The 22,031-nt window shown below is 46.6% G+C and overlaps 1 protein-coding gene across 5 annotated transcripts in view; it reads left to right on the top strand.

Annotated features, from left to right (window-relative positions):
* Positions 1 to 8,908, top strand: part of TSC22D1 (TSC22 domain family member 1) — a 61,950-nt gene extending 53,042 nt beyond the window's left edge. For 4 of the 5 annotated variants that reach the window (XR_014942097.1, XR_014942094.1, XM_085536114.1 and 1 more), the window contains 2 exons: positions 6,927 to 6,978; positions 7,515 to 8,908. Coding sequence is in view for 3 of the 5 variants with exons in the window: in XM_085536114.1 (XP_085392240.1) it covers positions 6,927 to 6,978; positions 7,515 to 7,772 (310 nt within the window). In the remaining 2 variants the exon portion in view is untranslated. Of the gene's footprint in view, positions 1 to 6,554; positions 6,804 to 6,926; positions 6,979 to 7,514 lie in introns of those variants that run through there. The other variant, XM_015851746.3, reaches the window with a different exon arrangement.
* The last annotated feature ends 13,123 nt before the right edge of the window (positions 8,909 to 22,031 follow it).

The raw sequence follows: 22,031 nt of genomic DNA, 5'->3' as shown, positions 1-22,031 counted from the left end.
ATGCTTTATGTAACAAAACCACGTGATCTCGAGACCTGCGGTGTCGTCACCATTTGCCCTTCTTGTTTTTTGTTGATCGTGACCAACCAGTGTTAAACTGTGCCAATTTTGAATAGAAGCAAGTGGATAATCTTTAACGGGCGAGGCTTTGTGATTCTTGAAAGTGCTGCAGAGCTCAGCACTCGCGGTTAATAGTGGAATGCTAATACTTAATCTCACGGCTGCCAAGGATTGAAAGGTATTTCTTCAGGCTGCGGCTCTGGGAAAGCTAATCAGCAGGTACTAAATAGATACATCAATGAAAGTGACATTTCTCCAGAAACGGGGCCGTGGCAGAATAACCATGAAAGTGTTATTCGTGGAATTGCAGCAACACCTAAAGAGGTATTTATGGTCTATTTAGATGCTTGGTTTACTTGTCTCTATCGTGTTATTGCAATGGTTTCTTAAGCTGTTTTCTTTGAGCGAGTACGTAGAAATGCTTCTTCTGAACTTTAGTGCTTGGCACTTATTAAAGCCATTTCCAACTGCATTAGTGGCTTAGAGTACTGTACCGTGCAGAGAGTGGTTTGCTTATTTACCAGCCTTGGAAAATCCTTACTGTCATGTACTCCAAATTTAGTTGTCAGCCTTGTTAAATGCTTGGAAAAGTGATAGAATACAGCTTGATCTGATGCCTTTCTAGCATTTGAAAGAGATATCATGCGACTCGGTGAATGGGGAGAGCTGCTTTACACTGCTGGTTTCAAATACATGGTGAGGTGAGAAAATACCTCACGTTGCAGAGTTGTGTGCACAAAAGGCAAGCAGCCTTCAGTGGGTGAAAATACAATGTGTTCCTCATAGCTTCAGCCCTCTTACTGGTGCTCTTGTTATGCCACACCTTGCTCTCAAATCTTTGACAGGTACTTAGTGCGTTTCGCCTTGTCACGCTGTTTGTGTGAGTGCCTGCAGAGAATGGCTTTCCTCTGTCAGTGCTGCTGCCTTATAATATAGATGTTCATACCCTGGAAAGCCTCTTGTCTGAGTTTTAATACTTTACTGTGGCTGACAGGTTCTGAAAATACGCGTGAACTTTCAAATGGATGTTCAGCTATGCTGCATTAATTCATCTGGATGCCTGTGGAACCAGTGTAATGGAAATCTTTTATAATAGCAATTGAAAATAACGATGATGAGTCTTTAATACTTGAGCAATGTGTGTATGCAGCCAATAACGTCTGTCACTGTGTTACCGAACAAGAAATGTAGTACTGAGAAGGTGGTTTCCTATCAGGACTTGGTGTATCACACAGTGTGTAGTGAAAATGTGTGATGGCCAGGCTGGATGTGGCTCTGGGCAGCCTGGTCTGGTGGTTGGCGACCCTGCACATAATAGGGGGTTGAAACTCGATGATCATTGCGGTCCTTTACAACCAGGAGGCAGAAGTTGTGTGCAACAACAAATCCCAAGTCTTATTTTGAGTTCTCAAGATGCAGTAATGCTATTTGGATGTGCTGAGTGCAGGAGCCAACTCCTGGGTTTGCTAAGGTGCTGACTTGATTAAAATACATGAAGAAATACTGAAGGCAGGAACAAAAGCTTCAGTATGTCCTGTGCTGCTGTATTTCAATTGCTGTTGTCAGGGCTTGAGGATCTTCAGTTTGTTTAAAGTGTACCTCAGTGAAGGGCATCCAGACTTTGTGGTGATAGGCCCTGTCTGATACCAGTGGATAGAAATCCCACTGTGCTTATAGGCTGGTCCTTCCTACTGGTTCTAGAAGGAAGGCTTTAATTCATCATTAGACAGATACTAAGCAGATGCCCTCTAGTATTAACCCAAAGATCTGACAGGCCCTTAAACTTCTCCCTTTAAAGGGAATTTTTCCCTCTACCTGAACCAGATCTCAATCCTTCAGGCACTCTGACATCTTTCAGTCCATCAGTGTAAATCAATTCCCTCAACTCCAATCTCTAATTCATTTCAGTGATTCTTCTTCTTCTTGTTTCAAAATGCTGAACTCTACAGAACCAGAGCTGAGAAACAGGTTTTGGCTAATGAACTGAAGGTAGGAGCCTACTCAGCTGCACCAGTGCTGCCCTGTGACTCAAACATTCACTTACGGATATTTTTGTTTATAACTTGTCATGCCTGCTTGTACTCAACATACTGATTGATGGATCTTTTTTCCTGCCTAGAACCTCCAGCGTTGGGCAGCAATTGGGAAGAGATAGAGGAATTCCCCTGCTCTGTACCTTGCAGGGCATGAGTGGTGCCTCCCTGCATGGGAGGCTGCCTGAGATTGAGGAAATGGACCCGGGAGCTGTTTTGGACTCCCATGCATGACTAAGTGGGGTTGCTTGTCTCACCCTTCCGATGCTGGAGTTGGTTTTGTTTTCGTGGTGTTTTTGTTTGGAGGGTTGTGTTTTCAGCCGTAAAGATTCAAGGTGTTACCTCAGTGACTGGTTTCTAGAGGATTATGCAATTGTTTCGTGCCTGGTGCCATATAGGAAGGAGTTAAGACCTTGCTTTGTACAAAAGGCTCTTCAAATAGCTTATGAAGTATATTTTAGGTAGATATCTACCAGAAGAGCGTCACCAGCAGTATTGAGGCAATGGAGTGGACTGCTTCATAAGTAGGACGCCATTCATAAACTCAGCCAGCTCTGCGCAAGGACGATTACCCAGGTGTTGAATATGTATGAAATAATATGCTGTAATCTTTCCTTCGCAAGTTGTGTATTAAAAGATTAACTTTATCTTCTGCTCTTTGCAGAACGTCTGGCTCAAGGGTGGCTAAATGTCAGTGCTCAGGGTGCTTCCACCGGTCTCCATCTTCCAGTTTGTAAACTGAGAGCTTTGTAGGAAGTTCCTCATTAGTAGCTGTAGGGTACTGGGTGATGCTAAGCCCCCAGCTGAAGGGGAGTGAGATCTATGGGCTCTATAGGCTTTGTTCTATAGGTGATGTGGACTTGTGCCAGCTGCTCACACTCTGGCCTGGAACGGGCTTCAGGGACACATTCAAAATATGCTGAGCTTGCACATCTGTGTTCTGGCTGCTCTTTGGTTTGCATGGGGCAGAACTTTAGGAAAGAAATGCTGTGATAGAATGAATGGCCCCAAGGCGAGGACAAGATGGATAGAAAAACTTATTTATCTATCTTCAGTTCATAGTTTTCAGCAGGTATTTTTGCATTCTTCCAAATCAGCATTGCTTCACAGTTTCTTCCTTGAGCACGGCAAACTGAAATGGAAGTACCTATGGGGTTTCTTGCAGTCATGAGTCAGTGGGACTCATGCTTCTAAGCCCCTGAAATGAAAGTGTGCCCAGAGTACTTTCCCTGTGCTGGCTGATTCCTCAGCACTCAGGTCTTCTTGTCCTCATTCCCACAGGGACAGGAAAACAAAAGCAGGAAAAAGGCAAGAAAAAGGCATCAGTTCAGCAGATGCCTGACTCAGTGATCGACGAGCAGAGCCAGTCTTCAGGGTGCACTGCACCGTGTAGTAAATCTGGTATTTCTTGCATGTTTGTGGAAATTCCCTCCCGCTTCCTGAATGGGTGGAGGTACGTGGTTTTCGGTTCCTGTAAATGAAAGTTTCCATTCAGGTATGAGCACACCAGAGACTGAAGTTGTGGGAGTACAGGACATCTGGAGGGAAGCCCCATCGGTGTATCTGCTCAGGGAGAAAAGCAGCATTGAATTCACCTTATCTTCAGATATCATGTATGGGAGAGAAGGCTGTCAGTGGGCAAGTTGCATGTAGAACTGTAATCATCTCTACAACTAACTCTGGTCTCCAGAAGGTATCGTAAGATATCTCTCTGTGAAGTACAGGCTTGGTTTCCAGCACTGAATTAAGTGTTACCATCAAAGGAAAAACAATGTTCCATGAGAAGTATAAGCCAGCTGTTAAGCCAAATAACTTCTTCATGAGTGTGACTGAATTATTAACTTGTCTGGGATTGCTAATATAGCTTGAAGGGGCTCAATTAGAAAAAAAACAAAGGACAGGAGGTGGGAGAAAAGAGGAAGGAGAGGATTAGTGGTATAGAAAATAGTATAAGGGACACAGGCTTTACAGGGCTTAGGGACAAGGGAGGTGGAAGGAATAAGGTCTGTGCCTCCCTCCACTAAGCACCAGCAGGTGCTCCCATAGGTGTGACTTGACTGTGGCCAGGTGACTTTTCAGCAGCCTGAAGGGAAATGAGCAGTAAGAGAGTTAAAAACAAACTAAACATGGCACAGTGGCCCTTCTCAGTCCCAGGTGAAATGGGCTGTTTGGTTTGTTAGTGAAACCTGTGATTCCCAGACTGTGCGTTGCCGCAGATGTGAACCTCCTTAAAGGTATGTGCTGTGTAGCAACTGGCTCCAGTTTCAGGTTGTGGATTATGATAAACCTTGCTTGACTCTGAAACACAAACAGAACCCACTGGATGTATGTGGGACAGAGTCCTTACCCCAGCTGTGCTGCTGCTGAGTTATGTGGGTGAGCTCATCAAATGGCCCAGGTCCCTCTCACAGCACCAGAGTGGCTGTAAGGTGGCTCATATTTTCTTGTGTGGTGCAAGAGTGGATTCTCTGTCTATATCCAAGTATAATACAAACCTTATCTTTTATTTTGCCAACGTTAAAACCCAGTTGATTCATTATAATTCTCTCATTAAAACAACCGGGGTTGACTTTGCAATTAGTTCCCTGTTAAAAAAGAAAGGAGATATCCTCAGAGGAGCCCAGTGAGCACCGCTCCTTGTTCATCTTTTGATCTTCCACCGCTTTCTCCCTGCCTCTCAATGCACCCCGCTGCCTCCCATGCGGTGTGCACAACAGGATGCCTCTGTGTGTGTACCGCAATCGGAGATGCTGCCGGGTTATTTCCAGCAGCCCAGTGGGACATATGTATTCTTTCTTCTGAATATTTATTTAGCTTTGCTTGCACATCTGGCAACAACAAAACAAAGCGCACCCGGAGTCCATCACTTTGCTAGCAGAAGATCCTGCGTAGCTTTCCTCTTTTCTTGTGTGTTTTTCTTAGGTGGAAAACCAGCTTCCTCAGAAACCGAGTTATAGATGCAAATAACTTTACTTGGAGCAGCTTCCCTAAGTTTAATACCTCATCCTGTCTGTATCTATGAGATGAAGGTGTGCTGTGATGGGATCTCTCATGTGATCCCCGGTGTGGTCTCTGCTGTATAGTCTGAAGATGAGGTGTAGATGGCATTCAGGAGCTGCTTGCGTGGGATGATGAGAGGTGGCATCTGAAGGAAGCACCCATTGATGAGGTACTTGCAAGGTAAAGTGCTTTGTAGGGAGCACCCAGGGTGTGCCAAAGCAGAGCTGTGTAGAGACAAAGTGGTTCTGTGCGGCACCTCATTATGTGCTTACAATGACAAGCACTTCAGAAGGACTGCTTAGAGTGATTAAATTGAGATAAGAGGAGATAATGGGAGCAACAGAGCTAAAACACTGCAAGTGGTGAAGCCACTGCTGAGCACACTGTGTGGGCCCAGGGATGTGCAGCCTGGCTGTGTGTGGGAGGGGAGCTGTGCTGAAGGAGCAGGGGCAGCCCTTCTGGTTTCTGCAGCCTGGAGGCTGATTGTAAAGCCCTTGTGGGAGTCTGTGTCTTAAATGCTGCCTTCTGTCCCTGAGTGAGGTGTTGGGGATGGTGAGAAGGCTTTTGGGTCACCTCCCTGCCTCTATTCTGGTGCTGTGGGATAGTGAGTCCAAAGGGTATAATAGTGCAGCGTGTGCTTATATCATGGTGGGATGGCAAGAGGGGAGGCAAATTTATGAGCAGGTAAGGAGAGTTTGGAGAGGTTAGGGAAAGGTTCTGCCCCACAGGGTGGTGAGCATGGGATAGGGCTGTATAGTGCAGTGGCCCTATTGCAAATTGGGATATTCTGTGGTTCTCTGCATGCTGTCCTGCTCCTCCTCCCCACCAGATGTTTGGGATGGAAGCAGCACGTGTCACGTTTGCTATTCCCCAGCTGATTTGGAAGCTTGCTGCCTTCCCAGCCATAAAGGGACACTCGAGGCTGCCTGTTCTATGGAGTGGGCCATGCGTGTGCGTACACAGCCCTGACAGCTTGGTTGAATCACAGCTCAGGCTTGTAGGCAGCTAAAAATAAGGGAAGGAATCTGCTGAAAGCCCACTGAAGTTAATGGGACATGGCTAATGCCTTTAAGTGGGAATGGGATGGAGGATCCTATCTCTCAATCATGTGGCAGTAGCAGCAATGACAGCGAGGATTCACTTCTCATTGTGGTGCGGTGCGGGCAGTAATCCGGGCTGGATGATAAGCTACGCAAGTGCTATATTAGGCCTTAAGGTGATTATTGGGTGCCCGGTGGAGCTGCCGTTCAGCCGCTGGCCGATAGATGGCGCTGTGGGAGCGGGGCCGCCGGCCGGGCTTCCCCTCTCCTCCCCGCTGCCGGGCTGTGTGTGTGTGGGGGTGTTCACTGCTGATGGGCGGGGCGACCGGCTAATGAGATTCGAGGTGGGCGGGTCTTCGCGGTGTCTCAGCCAATAGGCGGCGGCGGCCCCGCATAAATTATAGTGTGGGCCGGGATGGCCAGGTTTAGTGCGTTGCGGCGCGGCGGAGCGCTGACCCCGCAGCTCGCCCAGCGCAGCCCCGAGCCGGCCGCCCCGCCCCAAGCGTGTGCCCGGGGAGCAGGGCAGCGCTCCCGGCCGCGGTCGCATGAATGCCCAATGTTGTAGACCGGTGGCAATGGATCTAGGAGTTTATCAACTGAGGCATTTCTCTATTTCTTTCCTCTCGTCCTTGCTGGGCACCGACAGCTCCTCCCTGAGGCTCGACAGTAGGTAAATAACGCGGTGCGGTCGGGCGGGCTGTGCCTTTGTCCGCGGGGCCGGCCCGCAGCCGGGATCCCCGTCCCCGCTCCGCCTCTAACGCGCCCCGTGCGCTTCTCTCTGTGTCTCCCGCAGCTCCTCCGGTGCGAGCGTGGTAGCCATCGACAACAAGATCGAGCAGGCCATGGTACGTACAACCGGGGGGATATGGGGCTGCCCTCCGCTTATTTTATTACCTCGGGTTTATGTATTTATTTTTTTACTGAATTTAATTCTTTTTATTACTCCGATTATTGTTGTTATTCGGCGCTTTGGTGCTGTTATTTTTCGAGCTGGCCCCCCTCAGCATCTCTCACCCTCCCACCGTGCCCGGCCGCCCTTTGTTGGCGGAGCTCAGCCCGGAGCCCGTTCTCACGGGAGGCTCCTCCGACTGTTGCTAGGCAAACTACCAGCCTTTAACTCCCGGCTATAAATAACTCGCCTTCTCATTGGACGACCCGCGCTCTGACGTCACCCCCGCTTGGCGGGAGGGAGGGAAATGCGGCAACCTGCGCCCAGAACTGGCTGCAGCCGGTGCGCGGGGGGCGGGGCTACAGGGAGGGGGCGTGGCCTGAGCATCCCCCCCCCCCCCCAAGGCGCACGTGTGCGATGGGACCACGACCCCCCCTCCAAACCCACCCCCCCAGGCCACCCTGTGATGCCCTGCTTGCTTTGAACCCTTAGGACCTGGTGAAGAGCCACCTGATGTACGCCGTGCGGGAGGAAGTGGAGGTCCTGAAGGAGCAGATCAAAGAGCTGATAGAGAAGAATTCGCAGCTGGAGCAAGAAAACACGCTGCTCAAAACGCTCGCCAGCCCGGAGCAGCTCGCTCAGTTCCAGGCGCAGCTGCAGACTGGTTCACCTCCATCCTCCGGTCAGGCACAGGGCACGGCGCAGCAGCCAGCCCAGCCGGCTTCACAGGGCTCAGGGCCCTCTGCGTAGCCATGGGTGGCACCGCCGCCCCGCCGGCCTCTGGACTGCCTGCAGAAGGGGCTGGTGGTGGCGTGTGGCCCATCTGCAGCACCTTGCAGGACTCCGCACCCCGCATCGCCACGAGGAGCTCCCCGCACTCATCTCCCTTCCCTCTGGTTCAAAGGAGGCTCCGTTCGGTTCTTAGCTTGATCGAGTGAAACAAACTTCCACCAGAGAATTAGCACAAGGACGCTGGGACGTGAGCAGCTTCTGCAGGTGGCTGAGAAATGAAGCTGCATGCCTGAATTATTATTATTATTTTTTTTTTTCCCCTTTTGTTTGTTTTTAAATCTGCTCATCCAGTGATGCGATCCTTACAAGTGCTTTTTCAGCTCGGAAATGTGAAGAAATAGACTGGAGTGAAAAACAAAGTGATGGCGCAACCCCCCATAGAGTGCACTTGAGTTCCGAGTGAGGACCGGTGCATAGGACCTCAGAGGAAGAGGGAGAAAGGTAAACTCAGTGTTTAACACTTAACTGTCACCTGAAACCTTAAGTGCAAATATTTGCACCGTTTTCTGAAGCAGTGGACAGGTGCATAAAGCTGTATTATATATATAGAAGGCAGGTAGGTGACGTACAGCCGGGTCATAGGAGAATTACAATGAAGGTTATTTGCCTACTGTATATTTGTGTATTTAGTGTAATTACTTTGTAAAATAGCAAACTGTAACTATTTAGGTTGTACAGATTGAGGTTTAGTTGTTTCATCGGCTGATCTGAAGAAGTTTGGGAATTGTTTGTTTGTTTTTTCTTTTTTTAATGCTACATAAATAAGAATGCACCTACGCAACTGTTCAGATGGCAGATTTATGCTGTTTGTGTAACTTCTGAAGTTCCCTGGCTGCTGATTATCTTGAAGTAAATCTCTGTTCATTGTAGTTTGGTTCAAGACAGGAAAAACCACTCCAAAAATTACCAAGCCCCGCTAGCAAAGAATTAAGAAACAAAAATTGGGATTTCCCAGTATGAATTTTTTTTTTTGCATATGATCTGTATAGTAGTATGCATATGTTTTTGTGCATGTTCTCTAAACAGTTGTAACACGTCAATGTATTTAACTGTTGCACTTGTCAACTTTCAATAAAGCATACAATGTTGATAAATCCGCTGTTTGCATATTGTAATAATGTTAACTGCAGTCATTTCAACGTGTTGCAATTGGGCTTGGCTTGAACAGGCCAGGAAAGCGGTGCTGAGATGCCAGGAGCCTTGAGTGCTTTCCCCAACCTGTGAGCAGAAGAACATGAGCGTGGCCGGTGTGGGGGCATCACATCTACAGCACAATGAGACTGGGCTGAAGCTCTTGGATGTCCAAGGATACCTCAATTTCCACAGCCACAGCTCTCACCTTTTGATTCTTTGCTGCTGTTTGTGAGCTGAAATAGTGTGAATTTGATACACGGTATGACAGCTACGTTTTTGGATTGTGGAGGAGGACTTCCAGCTCTGCATGAAGAAGAGAGTTTTCCTCCATTTTGAGGGGGGAAAAAAGAAATGCTTCTTTCCTCTTCAGTAGTCATGATTATAATATGGCCAAACTTAAACCTACAGCTCTACAAGTGAAAGACTGCAGATATGGCATGGCTTTAGCCTGCAGCTGGGATAGCAGAGGGGTTTGCAGTTTTACAGTGGGTCCTATTTGGTGGTGTTAAGGATATGAATCCCAGGTACTTGCAGTATTCATCGCTGATGGAATTAAACCTGAAGTCATCTCTCCTTGATGGAGGCACTTGAAAGCATCCAGCTTAGAGGACAGTGCTGGAATTTGACTTAAAACGTAAAGGTTAATTAGGACAGTGCTGGAATTTGACTTAAAACGTAAAGGTTAATTATAAAGTTGTTAGAGGGTTTCCTACATGATAGCGTATAGAAGTATGGAAGAGATATATTTCTTGGGGAAGTCCCAAGAGAATAAGTAGGTGTAGCAGAGGAAATGAGAAGGCAATGGGGTTCGAAGGCAGGATAGACCACCTTTTTTTCCTGTGACTTAAAGCTAAATTCTGTTGGGTTCAGGTCATGAGGAGGTTGGCGCACTGCTTTGCTGTGCTGTCGCGTTACCCTCCCTGGGATCAGTATATCAAAGCAACTGCATGAGCTTGCCCCTGTGGGAATGTGAGCTTTAATTCCTAACTTGCATTCTCAGGGTTTCAGTATGTAATTTAAAAGGATTCTTAATGAGCAAACAACAGAGGGAAAGGCTGGATGCTTTTTTAACGGAGGGATTAAGCTAAAATTAGAAATTGATGATAGCCTTTGTGGCAGAACAGCACTTGAATTATCTGAATCTGACAAAAGGAATGCTAATTCTGGTGCTTTGTAAGTGGCTTAATTGTCTCCAGTTGCCTTTATATTCTGAATGTCTCGAGCACTTCCAGGCGGTAACGTTGAGTACATAAGAAGTTGATGTTAACACAGATAGGCCTTTTCACCCACTTCGCTCACCAGAATTTGCAAACAACGTTTTATGTTCAGAAATGCGGTTGACCTCTGGATTTATCGCTCCATTTAAAGAACAGCCTGAGCATATTTGGGATTTGATTGTATTTTTGTTCTTTCATACGGTGTCTAAAAGCTTGAAGGCTTTATGTTAGATAAGACGGCGATCGTTTTAGGACGCTGTGCTTCAGTGTTGGAGAATCTGGGCAGTTGTTCTTTGGAGGGTTGTTTTAATTGCTTTCAAACCACGGAGCCAGCTTCTGGAGCTGGTTGTTAAGTTGCTAAAGTTAGGCAGCAGGGCTTTATGCTGAGATGATGTTAGCAATCACTGTCAAAGGAAGGAACAGACCCCCGTTTGACCAACATTTCACTTGAGACCAAAACAAAGAGTGGACTTTTCATCTCACTGTGTTGTGATACTGCAGGGATGAATTGTTTTGATATATATATATTTCTTGTTTTTGTTCTTTTTCAGAGCACTTTAAATCTTAAAGTGGACTCAATAAGCCAAGATCTGGGCAAGTAATTTTAAGACAAGTCCAGATTGTCTGCGTTCTGAAGGCTTTGTAAATGCTTCAGAAAGAGAAGTAGGCTCCATTACTGTCTGAAAGCTGTCCAGAGAGCATGGAGACCAAACCTGCAGCACTGCAGTAAGCACAGTGCCTTACAGATGCCTCTCCCTAATTCTTTTGGGAGAAATCAGTGCCTGGAAGGCATATTTCTATCCTCCAGCTGAAGAAAAAAAGACCCAGTGAGGTTATTTGGGAATTACCATCCTTGGTTTCTGTAGCTCCAGTGAATGTATTGAGATGAATTCAAACAATTTTAATTACTATTTATTCTTTGTGGGGTGCAATAGCACTGGAGCTTGCTGGCTGTAGGCATGCTCATTTAGTGTAACATAGCATCTTGAGTAGTATCAATACATGGTGTGTGTTGAAATACTTCTTGTTTTTCTCTTTTGGATGATGCTTTTTAACATTCTGGAGAGTTTTCTGCTGGAATGGACCTGAAACAAATCCCAAGTCAGAGGAATGAGGCTGGAAGGTCCGCCCAGCTCCAGGCCTGCCGGTCAGCGTGGCTTCAGATGTACGGAACTGAGCTGAGCAGTGACTGCTGGAGGGAGCTGTGGGGAGGCCTGGAACAAGATGTGGAACTGCAAGTGCATGTTTGAGGAGATCAGAAAACACTTGCCACTGGCCAAACTCTTCTGCTGTGATGAGTAAGCAGGAGACTTCTGACTCTGCTTTGTACAGAGCTAAGGCCAATAAACAGCAAGGCTGAAAATCCCAGGGCAAGGAGTTTCCAGCAGACACTGGCAACTGCTGTCCTGAATCTGGGTCCAGTTTCCAACAGGAGCAAGGCCAAGCTCAACAGTGAAGTTAAAAGACAAACTGAAGAGAAACTAGCTTCCTTATATTGGAAATACATCAGGAAAGGGCAGCAGGTCAAAAGGCAAAATGAGCAAATCTGCAAAGTCTTTCCTTGGAGCTCAGCCCCAGGCTGTTGTTCCTTGAGATGACCCCAGGAGAGCAGAGTGAGAACAAGAAGCAATGAGACTTAGCTGAGGGGGCCCCCAAAACCTGCTTGGGTGCAGCCAGCTGAGCACAAGGAAAGCAGTTCTCTGAAACCTTGTTCTTGGGCCTTCCAGAAGGGCAGCAGATCTGTTGTTGGTCAAGGAGTATGGGAAGGGGGGGGGGGAGAAGAGTTTGTGGATCATTTAAATCGCAGTCAACTGCTTTATAGCTCTGCATATATTCAGGATCTTCAGGAGCTGGAAGCTGGGTATTTGTGCCAAGCTTTTGAATCTCAAGAAGAAAGTCTTGTTTAGAGTATCTGCTTGCTTTGTGCTCCCTGAGGAAGCCACAATAAGTGGCAGTTCTTCCTTCCATTGGTTTTATTACCAAGAGCAAGCCTGTTCTGCCTCTCTGTTGCTACTGCTTTAATCAAAGCTTTGCTTCCAGATAGCCATCAGAAAAGACATCTGCAATTCAATTAGATCTGTGCTTATACTCACAGACACTGTGAAGCCAACTGCTGCCAGAGCACCATGCCCTCCATGTTGTGCTCGCTGTGGCTGCAGCCTGTAGGGCTCTGCTCTGATACTCGGCTCCTTCTACCTCCTCCGTGGGCTCATTCTCCTGCTGGGCCTCTGGCTTGCAGGTGCATGCAAGGCCTTGAGACAAGGACACATGTTTCACAGGATGCTTTTAGGAGTGCTTCCTCCGTACCCGCACAAGTCTGACTCCTTTTTTCTCATGGACTTCAGCCTGTAAAAGCATCAACCCTGTTGGTGGCTGCCTTGATCTCCTGCAGGGTCACCAGACTCAAAAGCTGAGCATCTGTGAGGAATGGTTCTTCAGAAGTACTTTCTTGACCTCCCTCTGTGAGCTGCTACCCCAGAGATGAAGGTTCCCTCCCAGTGGCATCAGGCTGTCCCCACACACTTATCACAACCTTGTATAAAAGTGTTCTAAAGGGCGTTATTGACTGACTTAATGGTCTCATTTGAAGTGTTTCTTAGTGTTGGTTATAAAGGCTCACAAAATCGCAAGTGAAGGGGCATCAGAAGAGAGGTTTGTGTGGGCTTCCGTTTAGAAAAGATACAGTTGTTATAAACCCCAAACCAGAAGAGAAGAGAAGAGGAAAAGTAAAGGTGAGTGGTGGGAGTGGATGTGGTTTGCAGCTTGCTGTAAGCTTTGCCTCCTAAAGTTCTTTTGCTTGGTGGAGATGTGGATGGAATGCTTCCTTGGGAGAAAAAGCAGATGTGGCTCAGACCAACAGAGCTGACCTCACTGCTACTGGCATTTGGTGGCCTTGGTAGCCAGTGAGGTCCCCTTCCTAGGGGAGGCACAGTCTGGGGGACAGGGTCCTGAAATGCCACCTGGCTTAATGAGAACAGGTTTCTGGAGCTGCTCTGAGCTCTTGGTATTCATATTGCCTGGGGCAAGTGAGGGTGCAGGCTTATCTACTCCAGGACTGGCTCCCAAATCCCTGTGGGATAAAGGGATCTTAACATTCTGATTATATTTTTACTGCCTGGACGTGGCCTTGGGCACGGGATTGGACCACTGACAAATGCCACAGAAGGTATAGTCCCAACCTCCTTGTGTGATAGCCACAGCCATACTTCCCTTGTTGTCCTAGCCCATCTTTTTGATGCTGCTCCTCTTTTGGAACAGGAGAGAACTTTAGTTACTGACATTGATTTGCTCTACTTTTTGTGGGCAAGGCATCAGATGAGATATTGTTAAATGGGTCACTTTCATTTCTGGTTAAAGTTTTACTTTCTCTCTCCGATGAGAATGTAATCCTGGCAGGGCTGAGAGAAGAGCCCAGCCAAGGAAAGCCTTAAATGCCCACCCTTTTGAGATGATGCATGTGAACCTCATAGACATCAGTTTCTCTTTTCTTTCTAAAAGGAAGGAGAAGCAAAACAACCCTCACTTTTGATCTAAACTTTCACCAAATGCAATTTCTACTTATACTTACCTCCAGTATGCTGCTGAGGCTCCGGGTGATGTCGGTACAGACAGATATATATCAGCTATGATCTGTGTTAGAAGGACACCCAGGGTGCACCTTTGGTGTTGCTAAATTCTGATGGCCTTATCACAATGCCAGGTGCATTTGATGTTCCCATGATAGTCTGAGCTCCTGAAATCATGTCGCTTCTAGCAGGCTTTTATACTTGTTATATACTATACTTATACTTTTATACTATTAACAATGAGTCAGCTTCCAGCCTTTGGCTTCTGAGTAGAAAATATAAATGAGCTGCAATGTACAGAGCTAGAAACCTAAAAAGAAAGAAAAGAAAAACAACCCCAAATTATTTGTTAGTATTAAATGACGCATTAGGCCTGTAGGGTTTTTCTTGATCAGTGATAGCTCTGTGGTATAAGATCACAAACCCTTTAAGGTCAGAAAAGAGCACTAAGATCATTCAGTCCAACCATCAGTCCATCCCCACCGTGCCCACTGACCACGTCCCTCAGTGCCACGTCCACATGGTTCTTGAACACCTCCAGAGATGGTCACTCCACCTCTTCCACCGTATCCTTATGTTGGATCCTTATTCTTCAGTATATTCTATCAATTTCTCTATGTCAGAGGATACCCACGGTATTTTCTCCTGTGACTCATATTGTATGCACATAATCACGCCAAAACACAAATTGCTTTTGTAGAGGGAACGTATGATCACGTAGTTCAGAATCATAAAAAGCAGTTGGTACAGCACCAACCAGTTCCCATTAGATGGCTTCCTTGCAGAAGGGGCTCTCTCTAAGCAGGCTCACCAGCTGGGGATGGTGTCCTTTTGTCCCCAGCGGGATGATAACCATAATGTCCTCAGTGTTCTCTCATGGTGCCATGAATGGTGAGGGCAGCCAGAACCTTCTGACTACAAGTTTCTGAAATCTTAGGCTGTTTCACAATAAAAGATCGAGAGATCTTGTTGTTGTTGTTTTTCTCTTGAAACCCACTGGCTAAATCAATGGGACAGAAAAATAGCAACAACCATTTCCAACAAAAATAACCAGCCACAATAAGAACTCCTTGAGACTTGAGTCCTTTGTGCTTGCTGTAGGCTTTGAAGGGCAACATCGGGAGCGTATTGAATGAGGGAAAGCTATTATTCAAAGACACAGAAGTTAGACCTATTTCTTCCCTATAAAGCTTCTCTATCATGAACATGCCAGGAGATTTGGTTTATCTTGAGTGCCTCAAATGTGTGGACATGGAGGTTTCCAATGGGACAACCCTTTAGGCAGCCGTATTTGACTGTCATCAGAATGATTAAGCAAAACAGCCCAACCCTATGATTCCACGTAGGCATTCCTCATGTAACATGTTACGTCTGGCAACTGCTAACAAAGGTCCATATTCACATGGGACCTCTCCATCTGGAAGGTGGCTGTGTAGGCAGCCTGTTTCCTCAAACCATGCAAATAGAGAGGCAGAACATGCCGTACGTTACCGCTTGGCAGATGCCTCCCAGCCTAGACAAAGTGCTTTGCTGGAGCTTATGAACACAAAGCACTTCCTCCCCTGTTTGTTTAGGGGGGCAAGGCACTTCAAAGGGAGCAGTGGAATGATAGACCAGTCCTTCTAGGGATGTCTTTGGTTCTGGGAAAGGCACAAACATCGTATGAGAAGTTGTGTGTGTCACTCATCTATTGCTACAACACCTGCAGACCTCAAGGTGCTGAGTTTTAACTTTGGCTCCCATTCCTGGGATGGCTGTAACTCCACGACCATGTTTAGTCCTCTCTGGTTTGGAGGACAGGCGGTATTAGGAGCTCCTAGGTGGAAGCTGAGGAACATGGGGTGGTTTGGAGCTGGTAAACAGCCATTCTCTTTAGGCCACAGCTTCAGAATGTTTTTATTTGGGAAGAGATGGGATCTCTGGAAGATGTAGTTGTCTTTTCCAGGTTGTTTCCCTCTCCTGGTGAAGAGGGAAGCCCTTGGGCACACTGGGCTCTGTGTTCTCCTGGGTCTTTCAGCACACAGGATACTTGGAGGGATAGCACAAGCTAATGGATAACCCTTTGGGGTAAGAGGGCATCACGGGCAGTGAGAAGTGATTTTTACCTATTGAAGGAGGAAGAGATGCCAGCGGACAACCAATAACAAGAAACAGCCCTTGAAAGGTGAGTTCTCTTTATAGGGTAGAAAATACTGAATTCACGGTTTTCCAAAATTAAGTAAAACTTTGCTTAGTGCTGATGAACTTTAGAAAGCAATCTTCTGGGTAGAAAAGCATGGAAATGGTGAGCCCTAGGGAATGAAACACCCAACTTGATTTCCTTCTGGTTGGACACACACGCCTAGCCTCCCAGTCTGGATTTCTGTCTTTTTCTCTCAATAGTGATTTACTGCATACTTAAATACTACTATTGAGTTGAAACAGCAATTGTACATGATACTACAGCTTTTGTTTCTAAATAGCCTGTTAAAAAAGGGAGAAGACGAGCTAAAGCTCAACACTTCTTATGCAACGAGTGCTAATGCAGATGCTGGAGTCATTCTCAGGGCAGTGACCTCCCCGACCCAAAGCATCAGGGGAGGAAAGTAGACCTAAATGTGGAGTGTCCATGCTTGGCCTATGTTTATAATGCACATACTGACACCAAACCCCGGGGTGTTATGGCAGGGCTGTGTGCTGAACGTGCTCTGAGTGTTGACGCTGCACCAGCATGTGGCTTTATTGCTACAAACACTTCTAGCGATGAAACGCCTGAAGGTCAGCACGCTGCCTGTGGTCTCTTTGTGACCTTATGCTGTGTGATATGAGTCCTTCAACCCGAGGCTGGTTCCAATACATGTTTGAAATACATGTTATCTGAGCAACCAAGGACTTTGTCTCTGGAGGGTTGAGTGGTGTTCCTTGAATGACGCATCTGACGTTGGGTGCAGAGATTCACACAGCCACCAGTACAGCCTACATCAATTCTGTAATGGGATGTGGACAGGGACCTGAACCCAGGGTCAAGCACACTTGTTATCTCCTGAGCTGGAATCCATCCCACTTATATTTAGGTGTTCCCTAACACAGATGTAGAATAGCTGAAGCTGTCAGAGATCTGTGGAGACCATCTGATCCAAGAACCCATTCAGAGCCAGGCTAACTGTGATATTAGAACAAGCCACTTAGGGCCATATATATGGTAGATCTGGGGATCCCTCCAAGGACAGTCTATGCATCTAGTGTTTGTGAATGTTTCTTTCCTAATACACAACTGAACTTCTCTTTGATGCATCTTTTGTCCAGTTTCTCCTACAGAGACATCTTTGGTTCCTCAAAATTGTTATACAACTGAGAACAAAACTTAGGACACCCACAGTTCCTCCATCTGTTAAGGTGTGGCAAGTGGATGTCTGAAGGATCAGTGCCCATCTCTCCCCACTTGTGAGACAAGCTCTCCTTGTCCACGCTGTTGCCTTTCTGATACCATTTTTCTGGGCTATGGAGACCCATAGGAGACAGCCAGCCCTTCCAGCGATGCTTGTCCCCAGAGAAAACTAGGATGGCACCTGTTGACAGGCCAGGAGATGACCTGCATTCAGGAGGAGGGAGTGGAGCTGGTCACCTCCACCTGCTCCCCGCACAACTCCCATGTTCAGGGCCATGTACCCACACTCATGCATAGCCCCTCTTTGGTGCCCAGGTGCTTGGTGCCATGCAAAGGGACGGGAGATATATACATGGCTATGGAAGAGCCCTTATCAGCATGCAAATTAAGACAGAAATAACAATGTGTGTGTTTTTTTTTCCCTTGGTGTGTAGCTTCAGTATTTGTTATTGCAGAGCCAGGGGCTCTCTGTGGAGAAGAGCATCGCAGCATAAAAGGAAAACACGTGTATGAGGGCCAGCGGGGAGTGCTGTGTTTGAGAAACACTGATGGGATAATCGTAAAGCAATTAATTTATTTAGGAATGACAAAACAGCCAGCAGGTGATTGTTTTGTTCTCTGACAGGGGCGATGATCTTTTGTGTATGAAGAGGCTTTCAGGAAAAGCTATTTAAGTTGAATCCATCAGGATTTTTTCAATGGAATATTTTTGACAGAAGACACTATTTTGGTTTGTTTGCTAAGGGTTAAAAGTGGTTACAAATGCTAACAAAAAGTCAGAGTTACGTGGAGGCAAAACGCAAAAGGCACGCTTTCAATTAATGCATTGCTTGTTTTAATGAAATCTGGAATTTCACAATGATATTTGAATGTTAAATGTTATGTAGGGCTTTTTTTTTTTCTTCTTTAACGTTACTGCTGACATGTAATGAAATCATCACAGCGCATAATAACATCTTATCATTTCTAGCTCAGAGTGTTGCCTGTTTGTTGTAGTGGAACAGTTTGGCACCTGATCAAAGTGTCTCCTGACTGTCTTGTAAAAAAAATAATGTCAAACTTCCACTACAACACAGACAGGAGACACTTTGATCTAGAAAAGAAAATATGTTAGTGTTTACTAAGTGGCAGATGGTTTTAATAGTTTTCAAATAAAACAGAATAGAAAGAGAAAAAAACACACCAGTACAATATACTTATATAATGTACAGTACTAATGAAATGCCTCAATATACTGTGAAAATAAAACAAAGGAAAAGTGAGGCACTGGCACAGGTTCCCCAGAGAAACTATGGATGTCCCATCCATGGAGGTGCTCAAGGCCAGGATGGATGGGGCCCTGAGCAGCCTGAGCTAGTGGGTGGTAACCCTGCCCATGGCAGGGGCTTGAAACTGGATGGTCTTTAAGGTCCTTTCCAACCCAAATCGTTCAATAGTTCTGTGATTCTATGGTTCTATAATTCTGTGTATGAAAGAACATTTCCAGAGAGAGCTTCTCTGGACATGCCTTGCCATTTTCTGAGTAACTCAGAACCACACGAGAACATATTTTTGGTGAACTCATTCCTGAAGAGAAAGCAAAACCTCAAAGAGGTGACTGGTCTGCTGTTTACAAGAACAAACTTGGGATTACAAACTATGGCCCATTGAGGTCTGTTCCAGTAGGTGCCTGAATCAGCAGACTGACTCAAGCCATCAGGCACCGGCTATCTGGGAAGCGGGCGCAGACGTCACAGGGTTGTGCATAAGCATTCCTTTGTAATAACAATAATATTTTTAAAAGCACCAGCGTCAAACAGAATGGTGTTGTTGTGTACACACAGCGTCATCAACACAGCCCAGGGGCAGCAGGGGGGGAAATCAGAGCAGTGCTGGGACAGAGTGCAAGCCTGTGATGCACAAAGGGTTACTGCAAGAGGAAGCGTGGGGAAGAGGAAAAGCAGATTTCAAGCCCAGCATCAGCCAAAAAGTTGAGACTGAAGGAAGCTGCACTGGAAAGAAAGAAAATAAAGGGGGATTGAATAGATCCAAGCCTGCTGAGAGGGACGGAGAAGGAGAAAAGCACTGCAGGAATGAAACCGTTCCAGTACTTTCCGCAGACAGAACAGGGTGAATTTGTCACAGGAAAAGAACAGAGAAAGGGACTGTGAAGGGGACAGGAAGGGACATGGTGAGGAGGTGCCGCCAGGGTGCTTCCAGCCCCTTCAATGCATCAGGCTGAACTTTGGCTGCAGCCAGCAGTGGATTTTGAGTTCTTGTGGGGACACGCAGTGAGGATGCTGATGTGATGGGGTCAGGTGGAGACAGCTGATGGGGCGTCACATCCCAGCATGACATCCTCTAAGCACTGGCAGTGAAAATTGCTAAAGGAATAGGCCTGAGAGAAGCTGAGAGTGGAGTGGGTCTGGCTGTCTGGCCTGACGCCTGCAGGCCTTGAATGTGCTGTGCCCCCTGTGAGCATCTGGGAGAAAGATGTTCCTCATTCCTTGATGCAGAACATGCTGTAAGAGCTGTCAATCCCTCCCTTTGTGTGATAGCTAAATTAGCAAATAAAACAAATGGAAAGGGAGATATCGCTGGATTCCCTCAACAGCTTCAGTTCACTGAGTTGGGCTTCAGTTTCCCGCTACCATCCAGGCACTTGAGGAGATGTTTAGCTATCATGGCATGATACATCCACAAGCTCTTATGCAATTTCATAATATCATAGAATCATAAACCCATTAAGGTTGGAAAAGACCACTAAGATCACTGAGTCCAACCATCAGCCCATCCTCACCATGCCCACTGTCCATGTCCCTCAGTGCTACATCTATGTGGTTCCTGAAGGGGTCCTTTGCTTTTTATGAATGACATATGAAAACTATCTTAAATGCATAGAAGTCTGACACAGTTTTTGGTGCTATTAAGAGCCCTCCATGAGGGGAAGAGAGGATAAGAGAGGGGAAGAGGATGAGAGAAGCTGTAATGGCAGGTACTGATGGAAATAAAGAAGGAAATTACTCTGCTTGTGGATGAGGAGCAGTGCCAGGAGAAGCATTAATCAGGCTATACTTTTGCAACAAAGCTCTTGGAAGGTCAGTGGTTGGGAGAATTCCCAGCAAAGGAGATGGGCTCCAAGTTGAGAAGCTTACAAGAACCAGGTGGAGACTTGTTCTGCAAAACACAGGGTGCAGCTGGTGTTGCCTAAGTGGAGTTCCTCACCTACACCATAGGCTTTGTGCCCTGTGTCCCTGCACACAGCCTCAGGACAGCTCTGTTGAGGTGGGTGCCCAGCAGGCATCATGACAAAACCATTTGAGAAGGCGAGGGCCAGGCTGAGGTTGGCTGAGGTCACCGAACTCAATGTGCAGTTCAGAAAGTGTTTCCATGAGTAGGAAGTGTTTGTCCAAACACAGCCCCTGTGGCTATTTTGCTCAAGAGAGAAGTCTGATTTTCTGAGAGCCAGAGCTAAACAGAGGCAATTATGAGCTCCGTGTTTTTGAGATGAGCCTCAAGATAATGAAACTTATTCAGCTTCTCGTGCAAAATTCCCACGTAACTCACTGTCAGCTGAGTGTGAATAATGAGCACTTCTTGGGGTTCGATGCTACATGTGTTTTTGCTCAGCAATCAATCCACTGATGGAGGCCATCATTTACCGCTGGAACAATCACGTCGTCTCGCTCCTGCATCTGGATGTGAGTTTTAGGAGATGAGGCTGCCTTTTTGGCTGTGCTCTGGATTTCTTTGAGCCACAATGCACTCCTGCTGTCCCTGCATCCTTTTCCTCCACCTGACAGTGCTCCAGTGCTCTGGGGTGGGTTTTGTGCCACTCATCCCTATGGAGTCATGGTGGTGGCTCCAGCACTACCATTGCCACCGGTGATATAGTGGACACGTGGGAGGCAATGTTTGATCTTCCTGCCCAAGTGCTTGAAATGGCCATATGGCTTGTCATGGAAAGGAACAACTGTTTAGAGATAAACAGAAAGAGTCAGATGTGCTTAAGAAGCTGCTTCCTTCCTTTTTTTTTCTTTTTTTCCTTTTTTTTTCCTTTTTCTTTCTCTACTTAGTTGAAGGTCACAGAGATAGAAATCCACGGGAGACCAAGTATGACAGGTGTTAAAAGCGAATACTAATGACTGAACCCAACTTTGTTGAACCTAAGCAATTCTGAGAAATACAAGGAGGTACTGGTATATATCTAGCATGACTATTGGAGCATGTGGAAAAAATTGCCAACAAAACACACTTCAAGGTTCTAAAGATGTGGGTTGGAAAGGTCTGTAGGTACCATAGTACAACCTGCAAAGGTGTCCCAGTTCAGCCCAGTTAGAAGTGTCTTCTCCCATATGTGCCTCAACTAAAACTGAACCTCAGAAGCAAATTTTGTTACCTTTGCTCACCCCGGGGTCTGCGTCCCAGTGGTTACCAAAGCTGCTGCAAGCAGTGACCCACATGCAGCAGACTCCCAGCTGCAGCCCTGTGCCCTGCAGTGAAGTGCTGGGGCAATTTGTTAGCAAGATTTGACAGCAATAAAACAACAAGCACTGAAGTGGACTATTTGCCTTCTTCTAGAGCTTTTCCCAAGCAGCGGACAGTGGTTTCAGTGGAGCCATGCCAGGTGGTGACTGCTTTCCATCCATCTCCCAGCTCAGCCCCTGCCTGCAGCCCTTCAGAAGTCAGTCCGTGCTTGGTCTGCAGGCAGCAAAACCTGCAGCTGGGACCTGCAGGGCTCTTCTCCACCCATGGTCTTGGTGATATGGGTGGGAGAGCAACTAAAGGAGATTTCAGTTGTTAGCGCTTTGCTCTTTTGCCCTGTTAGCTCATTCGAAAACAGACGCGGAAAGACAAGATAAGAAACTGTGGTTTTCAGCTTCTAACCTCAAACAGCAAACACTCCTCAAAAACAGTTTACTATGCGGTCACGTTGCTTCAAAGAAAGGATGAG

The sequence above is a fragment of the Coturnix japonica genome, chromosome 1, assembly GCF_054131305.1.
Source record: "Coturnix japonica strain WE chromosome 1, WE-NBRP24, whole genome shotgun sequence".
NCBI lineage: Eukaryota > Metazoa > Chordata > Aves > Galliformes > Phasianidae > Coturnix > Coturnix japonica.
Note: the sequence above shows the minus strand (reverse complement) of the source record. Positions and strands in the feature narration are given on the sequence as shown.